This window comes from Phragmites australis, chromosome 13 (assembly GCF_958298935.1).
Source record: "Phragmites australis chromosome 13, lpPhrAust1.1, whole genome shotgun sequence".
Classification (NCBI taxonomy): Eukaryota; Viridiplantae; Streptophyta; class Magnoliopsida; order Poales; family Poaceae; genus Phragmites; species Phragmites australis.
Genome location: NC_084933.1, coordinates 28,515,002 through 28,526,865, shown reverse-complemented (window position 1 = coordinate 28,526,865; position 11,864 = coordinate 28,515,002). Strand labels below are relative to the sequence as shown.

At 40.1% G+C, this 11,864-nt stretch overlaps 1 protein-coding gene across 1 annotated transcript; it reads right to left on the bottom strand.

Annotated features, from left to right (window-relative positions):
• Positions 1-1,177: 1,177 nt before the first annotated feature.
• On the bottom strand, positions 1,178-2,155 carry LOC133889102 (vascular-related unknown protein 1-like). The gene is made up of 3 exons (XM_062329562.1): positions 1,735-2,155; positions 1,565-1,639; positions 1,178-1,468 (listed from the first exon to the last, which is right to left on the bottom strand). The coding sequence occupies exons 1-3, from the start codon at positions 2,017-2,019 to the stop codon at positions 1,301-1,303; spliced, it is 528 nt and encodes a 175-aa protein (XP_062185546.1). The 5' UTR covers positions 2,020-2,155; the 3' UTR covers positions 1,178-1,300.
• Positions 2,156-11,864: the final 9,709 nt, after the last annotated feature.

Genomic DNA, 11,864 nt, shown 5'->3' with positions numbered 1-11,864 from the left:
TGTTCATGTCCTATATTTCCAATCCTATGCAGTAATTGATCCCAATGTTACTTTTGGTCTGAATAAAAATGTGAACAAAAATGTGACATGGTATGTGCTTGGTTGCGATATTTAGCTTTTCTCAACTTAAAAAGGCTGGCCTACAAAATGTGATTTATAAATGAAGTGGCATAAAATGATGAAAATTAAGCGATCATTCTCAATGACAACTCAACATTCGGGGTTTTCAAAACTTACTATACACAGTACAATCGAGAAGGATCATGTTTCTTTCTTTCTTTTTTGGGTGAGGACTGGAAAGGCTCATGCAAATTCAAATAACATGAATGGAAAGCACACATAGGACACTCATGTCCTTAAAAATGCTAATGCTTGGTACTATTTAGGATAGCACTGAAGAATATTCTTACATTGTCTAGAATTCAAGGTCCACTTGATGCTAACTGCCTCCTTGTGATAGTACATGCAAATTACTTGTTTTTCTAGAGAAATACGCTGCTAGTTGCAACCTCTGCATCAGGTATATAAACTATTGAACTGAACTTATTCCATGAAGACTAAATTACTTGGTATGGTTTAGTAAGAATTTGGTACCTTTTGAAGGTCAGAGATGCCCCTTCTGCTTATTCTGACTGATTAAGCAGGTTTTTGGTACTAGCCGCTTATTTAAGAAATATTATCTTCCTGTGTCATGAAGTCAGTATTACAACTTGCTTCTAGCTAGTGATCGCCTTGCTGACGTGTGTTCAGACGTAAGGGAATCCCCTAACCATGTGATTGACGAAGTGGTACTGCAAACTGTCTGTACCAGCTAATTATATTATTAAAGCTTGATAATTTCGTACTTCACAACCTAGTATTAAGCTGTTTTGTTCTACTAATTACTAATAATCCCCTCCATTTCAGCGGAAAATTCATAAAGCATAAAAAAATTGACGAAGTTTCTGCTGACTTAAGCTATATACATACATATTTTCAACTTGTAAGCAGACAATGAATTACGCTGCAGGATTTCCCTAAACCTTAAAATTAGTATAGTTCATTATGCATACAAAGCACCGATGCTATACACAAAGTTTTCCTCACAGCCATGATTTTTTTAATCTTGTGTTGCTTGTTTGTTGTTTTCTAATAGTTGAATACTTTTTTCCATGTGAATGGTACGATCAGACAGCTCAACAGCTTGATGGAAGTAGGGTTCTCTCAGCCAACTGAAGAGAGTGATATATGAACTGAAACAAGATATATTAACTATGATTGTATACAATTAAACTGAATACTGGTAGTACATGGACAGTAATCATCCGAGATAATTTATCAACATGGAGACGGGGACCAAGCAAAGCCCTTTCTTCCTCAGCTCATTACACTCATACATTGCTTTCTCACTGTCATTGTAAGTATTCGCCGTTTCTTGATCCACTTCGGTCACCTGCTGTTGTGAACCCACATCCGCAAGATACTTGGCCTGCAATATTCCAAGAACACACTCTTGTAAGTAAAACAAGGGAGACCCAATTAGCTTCACCAAAAGAAAGAGATAGAGACTGTTTCATAAACATACCAGCTGGGGAATGTTGAACTCTTTTGCATCCATTGTTGCCATTGACATCATATTAACATTTTCCATGCAAGTTATCTGTGCAACAAACAACAAATCAGAGTCTTGTTAGAAGATAAGCTATATAATACTTTTTCACAAGCTATATAGCCTAAGAATTTTTTTTTCCTAACCTTTGGGCCAGCTGCAGAAGAACAGGCAGTATCTTGTAGAGACTCGTCTTCTTCGTCGTCGCACATGAGCTCCGACGTGATGAAAGAGGCGTCGTCAACGAAGGAATCAAAGGAAGAAGAGAAGCCGGAGGAGAAGCTACCCTCGGAGGGTGCTTTTTGATCCATCTCCTCGCTCTCATGTGGTGATGCCAGGAAGTTGGCGATGTGCATCGCCCAGCTGCTCTCGTCGGCTGACATGGATGCAGCTGCTGGGCTGATGCATGAAGAGGGTGATTTATTTTCCATGTGTGCGCGTGATCCGTGCCTGTATGCAGTAGCAGAAGAAGAAGCAGCAGCCTAGAACCTCTCGTGTTCTGCTTTAGAGAGCTTGGATGGAGTGAAGTCTCGCTGCAGCTCGTGTTTATATATAGCTCCAGGGAAGGAACAGATATGATCAGTCGTTGTAGTACATGCATATGAACTGTCTGTCAGCAGCATACAGTTCAAAAATCCCTCTCAAAGAATCTTCCCGTTGCGTATTTTATTCTAAGGATATCTTAATCGAGAACTGTTCTACACACTAGCATATACTATATAGTAGTATGGTTATTATGATGACAATTATAGTATTCTCTGGCGATTGAGCCGAAGCGGTTGGGATGTATATCGGGCACTGGCCAATGATATACTATCCAGTGAGAGCTCCACTTCACCAACTGCACCTTTTCTTCCAGATTAATTCACATTGCCTTTGTTGCCTTAGAACTAAATAGAAATGCCCATGTGTGTTTGTATCTAGCTCGCTGTTCATATACATATATGTCGCATTAAGTTTTTTTCCTCATATAAAAACACGGTTCTTCGCACGTCTGTGCTCGATCGCACCTAACCTGATCCTGTGGTGATCACGAGCAAGGATTAGCGGATGACGACATTGCACGAAATGATCCGAAGCGGCCGTATCTGATGGAACCATACTTAATCTCGAAAGGAGCAGCTTTTGATCGAGATAGCAAGTCAGAGGTGTATACATGCATCAGAGGAGAAGATTATCGTGGCTCGATCGATCTGCACAGCACATGCTCATCAGCGTGTGCGTTTCGTGCAACGCGATTATGCGAGCGTGCAAGTAGCTGGATACGTAGGGTCGCCAAGTGAATCAGAACACAGCTCGATGCATGCATGCATGGCGAATCAAGGAGAGGCTACACCCTGTCGTGCTTGGCTGCCTGATCCCTAGCCATGTCGTTGGCCTAGCTAACTAACCATGTGGGTGAGATGGGCCTACCTGTACGTCTGCCGCACGCACAGCTGGGGCCGCAGAGCTCGCTGGCAGCCTCTTCGCGATCGAGGACGTACAGCTCGGCGAAAACGCCCGCGCGGGCATCGATGATTCGGCCGTTGGTCGGCTAAGTCAACCACCCGAAGCGATCGAGGAGGTCAGAGTGCGCTCGACGCGTGGCGCTCCGCTCGCCTCTCGTGGCCGGCTGGCGGCATTGACAAATATAAATATCTCTCTTGCGGTCACACCCGGCGCAACCACGGCCGTGGATCACATGCATTTTCTTTTCTTGTTGCCGTTGAGACGGTGGGGTTACAAACCAAATTTATACGTGTTTTATTTTAACTCTGATGAGTGATTGATATAGATATTTATTTAGTTTGATGATTTTCGGTTTTACATAAGTTTTGATGTGATTTGAATTGATTTGAGATTTCATTTGAACATATTAATTATGGACTAACTGGAGTTAGAGTTAGAAAAATGTGTTTGCTTGTCTCATGTTGTGCAGGTGACGGATTCAACTTGGCGGTCGACGATGGGTGATAGGGGCTAAGCGGGTGTTTGGTGGCGAACGATCAAGGAGGTCGGGCGAAGTCAATGATGATTCTAACTGTAGACGCGGAGGTCAAGCAAAGCATGAAATTGAGAATAATGATGGCGTGTTGACAAAGTCAATCGAAAGAGATGCCGGTACAAGTAACAAGGCGGCTCGAGAGATCGGGAGCAGGAGAGACTTATCAGCAGTCATAATCGCAAGACGGAGCACACGCGTCGACATCAGAGCGCTCACTTAAAGTGTAAGCAAGTGGCGAGTCACGCTTTGAGAAGCGTGCATAGGGTTCTACGGTTGGACCTTAAAACTGTGGGAGCACTAGAGGAGTATGTGACACCATCATGAAACTTGCGTCAAGACAAAGCTAAGTCGTGAAGGCGCTATAGCCGTTCGATGGACTAAGTAAGAAATAGACCAAAATACCCTCTATGGTAGGTAGGAGTGTACTAAAAGATAAGGGTATTTTGGGAAAAGCTAGTAAACTTAGGGGTCAATTTTTTTAGACTTATAAATAGAGGGGTGGGGCTATGAGATAAGTTAAACCAGCCATTTTGTGCCTCTTATACCATCCATATGAGAGATTTGTGCTAGGGTTTTAGAGGGGAGAAAAATGAGTGTTTAGCCTATAAATTAAGTGAGAGCTTTGTGAGGAAAAATCTTTGTAATCTATCTAAAATAGGGCTGACATCTGTTGTAATAAATTTATTTTTCTTTATATTATCGTACTCACCTCCTTCTAGTTTCCCTCTATTTATTCCCTTGCAAGTTTGCAAGTTTTTTTGTTTTCGAATTTGATTTTTGTTTTGATTTTTGGGCTGAAATTTTAGCATCGTACCTTGTGAGGTCATTCATCTTATTGCTAGAGGCATAAAATTCGTATACACACACTTATATGATGGGGTCTTAAATTTTTTTGCCTCTAGACAATCAACTTAGAGATTTTCGTTGCTCGGTGTTCATCTTTTCTTGTTTCTTTGCAAGCTATTATCTTTCGAGTGCTAAGACACATTAATTGATCTTAAATAGAATCTATAGTTCATATATCATCCGTAGAGTCATGTTGTCTCGATTTTCTCTTGTTTAAATTTCTTTCTATTTTTACTTCCTCTTGAGTTTTGAGGTACGTTGGGTGATCCAAGTAGGAGAAGGTCATCGATTTCGCAAGAAATTTATTGATGCGCCTATTCATCCCCCTCTAATCGCCAATCTCGTTCCTACAATTGATATCAGAGTCGGTTTGATCACTTTTTGACCCTAACCAACTTTATGACCCATAGGTGACATAGAAAGAAGTGGGAAGATTCCACTGTTTGATGGCTGTGATTTTCCGTATTGGAAGGTACGCATGGAGGCTTATCTTCTAAGCCAACGAAGTGCAATATGAGAAGTAGTTGATTCCAACTACGAGATCCCTGTTGCTCGCACGACTCACGTTCAAATCGAACAGTATGAGACCAACAATAACGCTAGAAATATTTTTGTTCACTAGCCTAAGTCGGAATGAGTTTGATAGGGTCCAACACCTTCGTATTGCCCAGAATATCTGGACTACTCTAAGTGTCTTTTATGAAGGCACTAATTAGATTAAGGCTAGACGTCAAAGCACATACAACCAATAATACCAAATATTTGTGCAAGGGCCTGGTGAATCTTTAGATGCTATATTTGCTTGTTTTGATAGAATTATGAGCAACTTTAGATCCACTGGTGTTTTGCCTTACTCTGACCATGAGAGGGTGATCAAGTTTCTCTATACTCTTGATCGTAGCATATGGGAAGTGAAGATCTCGAATATTGAAAAGTCACCAAGTTACGACACGTTTACTTGTGATAAACTCTTCAGCATGCTCAAGTCCATCGAGATAGCCAAGGCGGCTCGGATAGGCCTCGGAAACCCCATCTCTTAGAATATAGCATTGTTTTCCGGACATAGTAGTGATAATCAGGCTGGAGCTACCTTTTCTTGTGCTAACACTTCACCGAGTAGGTTTGTTATGTCTTTCTTGGTTTCTATCATAGAGGAGCAGGTGGACACGCTTGATGATGAGAACCTTGCGTTGACTGTGAAGAAGTTCACCTGCTTCTACAACAACCGCCGAGACCGGAGGAGAGGCGGTTCCCGTGCCTGCTTTGAGTGTAGTGATAGCACCCACTTCAAGGCAGACTGTCTAGAGCTCAAGAAGAGGGAGGACCGTAACCACGACATAGATAAGCACAAGAAGACCAAGAACCCTTCTTTAAGAAGAATTGTGACAAGATAGTCAAGAAGGCGGCTAAGGTAGCTTCGAGGGCGTTCGTTGCAGCTCTCAGCAACATCAACACCTCTTCAAGCTCGGAGGGGGAGGAACCACAAGTGAAGAACATGAAAAAGACCAAGGACTTAACCGGCCTCTGCTTCATGGCAGACGACAACGACAGTGAGCCCGAGCGTGATCCCTCTGAGGTATTGTCTTCCTACGACTAGCTTTCCATCTAAATCAATACTTTAAATGATACTCTCGTTAGCCAAGATAGATTACTTAAGAAAGTTATGCGTGAGTTGAAAGATCTTAGATCTAAGTATGAGTCTGTATCTACTGAACTGGCATTGCTTAGGTCTAAGACTAATGCTGAGGAGTGTGAGAGTTGTTTGATTGTCATGGCCGAACTTGTCGAGCTTTGAAATATGCATACTCAAGTCGTCAGTAGGCTTGAGAGTGCCGAGAACAAGCTTCTTGATGAGGAATCTAGGTCTACTCTCTTAGGTACTTGCAAGAATTTCTCTTTGCTTGTAAAGAATGTTGAACTGAAAGACAAACGCCTTAAGGAGTTAGAATCTAGATTGGAGAGTGCTGGATATTCGAAGGATATGCATCTAAAATATTCCACCTACATAGTCTTTCAGGGCAAGCTCAGCTGGGTTAGAGGGCAAGTTTAGAAGCTCCTGACTGAGAATGAGTACCTCCTTTCTCTAGTAGAGAAGTGTTTAGAGGGCAAAAGGAAAATAAATTTGATCTTAGCCAAGACAAGGATGTGTGCTGATAAGGCAGGTTTGCCTCTTGGGTTGGGTTTTGAGAGGTTGGCTTACAATGGGGATGGCAAGACTGTTTTTACTTCACCTACTACTCTAGAAGCCGAGAAATTAACAATCAATGATACACCATAACTCATCAATAAACCTACTCCACAACTCACAAAGAAGAAACCCACACCACAACTAAAGAGAGCTTTACAACCTAAGATGAGAGCACTTGTGAGAGAGCTCAGAGTGATCAGCAGTCAAGTTCCCGAGAGATGCTACCACTGGACCTACTACCAGAGAGATGGTTACTTGGTTGAGTTTTGCTTTCACAGTAGGAGAGATGAGTGGCGTGAGTGGGAGTGGAGTACCCAAGACATGTATTGTCCCTCTGTTAGTGTACGTGAGCCTTTTTCTCACTCTCGCTCACGTGTTTCTGGCGTTTTTCAGTTCTCTCCTAGAAGTGTTACCCAGTGTGGATTTTACTATGACTCATATGATTTTGGTCCACATGTAAGAGATTTTAAGTCCCAACACTTAGGCGGATCACGATTTTTCCTCATCATGGTACTTGTCCCCAGCATGTTGGTGTTAATTTGCATGCACCTACTGTTTCTAGTTCAGGGCGGATGACACAGTACTAGATTCTCAAGAGGTTTATGACTAACTCTAGTACTGGGCCATCCACTTATTATTCTTCTCATATGTAGGTGGCAGGCGGAGGCCTAGAGAACAAGTGACTCATTGACTCTAGTTGTTGGCGCCACATGACCAGAGATTCATCATGGTTCTCCAGCCTCACCCCTGTGAAAAGACACGAGTACATCACATTCGGGGTTGATTGGAAAGGAAGGGTGAAGGCCAAAGGTATGATAAGAGTGAATGAGAGTTTCACTCCAAAGGATGTGGCTTTGGTATGATACAACCTTCTCTTTGTATCTTAGTTGTTAGATGAGGACTTGGAAGTGTATTTCAAATGCAATACTTCTCGAGTTCTTGATTCTTCTAGCGTTTTGATTTGCAAAATTTCTCAAGTTGAAAGAGTTTTTGGAGCTGTTTTTTCTGAGTTTTCTCGTTATTCTCGGTGTTTACTTGCTCAACCTTCTTCTAAGCTTTGGATGTGGTATATGAGACTAGGTTACATGAGCTTTGATTTACTTACTTGTTTGAGTGCCCTAAGTTTGATCTGAGGATTGTCCAAGCTAAAGTTTGAAAAGAACCTTGTTTATGCTCCTTATCAATATGGCAAGATGATTGTTGCTCCTCACCCACCAGTTAATTTGGTGATGATTGAACGATCGGGATAACTTCTCCATATGAACACTGTTGGTCTTTGCTGGGTTCGTTTGACGGGTGGAAAGTGGTATGTATTTGTCATTATTGATGATTACTCTCGCTACTCTTGTGTCTTCTTTCTTTTGAGCAAGGATGAAGTGTTCTCACACATTCAGAGCTTACTTTTGAGATTTTTCAAAGAACTTCCTGGTTCATTGAAAGCAATTCGTAGTAATAATGATATCGAGTTCAAGAACTATCTCTTTGATGCTTTCTATCTTGAGCATGACATTGAGCATCAAATTTTTACCCCACGCGTTCCTCAGCAGAATGCGTGGTTGAAAGAAAGAACATGACTTTGGTGGAGATGGCTAGGAGAATACACGATGAGCATAGGACTCCTAGAAAGTTTTGGGCCGAGACCATTAGCACAACGTGTTACATCTCAAATCAAATTTTCTTGTGCTCGATCTTGAATTTGACTTCTTATGAGTTGCACTTTGGAAGGAAGCCAAAGATCTCACATTTGAGAGTTTTTCGGTTGTTGGTGAGTTCGAGTCATGTTCTTTTGATGATATTTTCTTAGGTTATTCTCTTTATAGTCATGCTTATAGGGTTTATAATCTTGACACTAACACTATCATGCAATCCTATGATGTGACTTTTGATTAGTCAACCCTATGTGCTAGTTATGTCTTTGAGTGTGCAGGTGATCAGGAGATGAACGAAATCATCTTTGTAGATAGCGACCTTTCAGCTTCTGGTGATGACAAGGATGATCCACTACTTCCTTCGACCACACATGCTCCAGAGCTGGCTCCTGCTTCTTTTACTCCAGCAGAGGGTTCTGCAGCCTCTACTTTCACTTTAGCTGCTTTCGAGTCTGCACCAGCAGTATTTGAGGGGGAGTACACTTACAACATGAGGCCCCGCAACACATTCAGGGGCAACACCCTTTACAGACGATAATCAGTGACATTAATGAGAGGGTAACGAGTTCCAAATCTGCTCCTCATGCTTATTTTACTGATTCTGCATTTATTGCTTCCTTTGAGCCTCATGATGTTGGAATGCTTTATCTGATTCAAATTGGGTCAATGGCATGCATGAAGAGCTTGAAAATTTTGAGAGAAATCAAGTTTGAGTCCTTGTAGAGTCACCCCTAATGTTCACAACATAGGCATAAAATGGGTTTTTAAAAATAAATAGGGGATGATGGGTCTATAGTGAGAAACAAGATTAGATTAGTGGCTTAAAGTTTCACTCAAATAGAGGAAATACACTTTGGAGAGACCTTTGAACTAGTAGTTAGGCTAGAAAACATTAAGATCCTCCTAACATTTGCGGTATCCAAGGATTTCAAGCTGTATCAAATGGTGTCAAGAGTGTTTTCCTTAATGGTTTCATATAGTAAGAGATCTATGTCAACCACCTAGGGCTTGGTATGATAGGTTTAGGTCTTTCTTGTTAGAGTATGGGTATGTTATGGGGTCGGTTGATAAAACTTTGTTCATTCTCAATCATAGCAACGATTTCTTACTTGTTCTAATTTATATGGATAATATCATTTTTGGTGGTTCAAGTTTGCAAAAACTATGAGCATGGAGTTTGAGATGTCGATGATGGAGGAGCTCAACTTCTTCCTTAGGCTACAAATCAAGCAATGCAAGTGAGTTACATTCGTCTATCAGACGAAGTACACTAAGGATTTGCTGAAGAAGTTTGAAATAAGCGATGCAAAGCTATTAGTGACACCGATGGCTACATCGACTGTGCTTGATCTGGATGAAGATGACGAGGAGGTGGACCAGCGGAAGTACATAAGCATGATCGGCTTCCTCCTGTACCTGACGGCGACAGGACCTAACATCCAATTCGCTGTCTACTTGTGTGCTCGCTTCCAGGCTTCACCGAGGATGTCTCACTAGTGAAACACAGTCTGAGGTATCTCAAGCACACTCTCAAGTATGGTGTTTAGTTTTCTGCATCCTCTTCACTTTCTCTTCGTGGCTTTTCATATACGGATTTTGCTGGTTGTATAATTGATAGGAAAAGTACCTCTGATACTTGTCATTTTTTAGGTACTTCTTTTATGTGTTGGTCTTCTTGCAAATAGTCTAGCGTTGCGTAGTCTACTGTAGAAGCTGAATATGTAGCTGTTGCTCATAGATTTTATAGATGGTTGCTACCATGAGAGACTTTAGGTTAGATTTTAGGAGTGTGCCACTTTTGTATGATAACACTAGTGCCACGAGCTTAGCCAATAACCTAGTTCAACACTCCAGAACCAAACACATAGATGTAATATTTTACTTTCTAAGAAACCACAATGAGAAGGTATACATTGAGTTGAGCTATATAAATACCCAACACCAGCTAGCCGATATCTTTATCAAGCCTCTAGATGCAACAAGGTTTGCCTTTTTGAGGGAAGAGCTTTGTGTGTGTGCTATCCCTATGGTATTGTATGTGATAGAGTTACCTTTGTACATACTCTATCTTACTTTTATTGCATTTACATTGCATAGTATTTTTGTAAGATAATCATGTTAGTAAGATTCACTTATACGTTCTTTGCACTTTCTTGTACTAGTTGTGAATTTGTGCTAAGTGTAACTGATGTATAACAATTTGTGCAAGCTTAAGCTCTTATTAAAACATGACATAAAATCTGTTGAGCAAGCTTGTTTTCTAATAATGAACTTCAAATATGAACATAATCTCTTATCACACTTGATTATTTGCTTTAACTTGATCAATGCTTAAGTTAGAGCTAGTTATGTGAAAAGCCGCTATGCCACTTTGTTCAGTTCAGCGAATTAGGGGTCTTTGACCTTTATCTAGCTAAATATTTAGCTCATGATTAACATGTGGAAGAGCATGTGCTCTTTTGTGTCGCAAATGCACAACTTGTTTTGGCTTTGTAAAAAATTGCATATGTTGAATCTTATGTTGAGTTAATAAAATGAATGATTAAGTTTTGAGCTAAAATTTAGTGCAATACGGTGGTTTAAGGTTTCATGTGATTTTCCAAAAAAGTGAACTCATAGTAGCTTAAAGCTTACTTGAGGATAGTTAAATGATCAAATGAGAAAGTTAACTTATGTTTTTTAATGTGCTAAGAATTTTCTTTTTTATGTTATCAAACTAAGACTTGGATTGATATGTGGGTATTTGCATAGCCCATTGGGTTGAACCTAGTTACCTAGTTTGAACTTGATATAGCACTAGTTTCTCTAATCTTTACACTGATCATGAAACTATAGATACTTTTGTGGTAACATCTTTTAGATAATTGAATAACATGATTAAAACTTGTTTCACTTCTGGTGCTTGTGACATGAACTCAGTTCGAGACTTTGGGCGCCTTTAAGTTCTATTATTTACTCCTCCTAGTGATTTGACATCTCTAGTCCTTGCAAGTGCTTTGTGATCTATATGTGAAGCTTTGTAGGGTTGTATTTTATTTGCACATATTTTGTATAGTCTTGTATCCTTGATATTTGTATTGTCAAAGGGGAGAAAATATGTCTAAAGATATTATGCACAAATATTCAACAAAGGGAGAGAAAATTACATTTATCTAGAAATCAAATGGGGGAAATGAAAAAAATATGCAATCATCAAAGATGAGCATGTGTTTTGGGTTTTTTGAGTTTTTTTTGGCTCTTTTGAGGTTTTTAGCTCGTCTTTGCCTCTCTTAAAGCTTTTATAACCTTTCTTATACCAAGTGACATATTTTGCTCTTTCTCGAATATTTGGTCACTTGGATGAGTTTATCTTGTTTTAATTTTTTCAAACCAAAATCTTTGTGGTTTAAGAGTTGTCAATGCACTCATCAAGGGGAGATTAAGAAACTAAGTTGAAATGTGTCTTGGTTTACTTGTAATGAGTAATTGACATTGATATTTATTTAGTTTGATGATCTTTGGTTTTGCATGATCTTTGATGTGATTTGAATTGATTTGAGATTTCATTTAAGTATATTAATTATAGACTAACTAGAGTTAGATTTGGAGAAATATGTTTGTTTGTCTCAT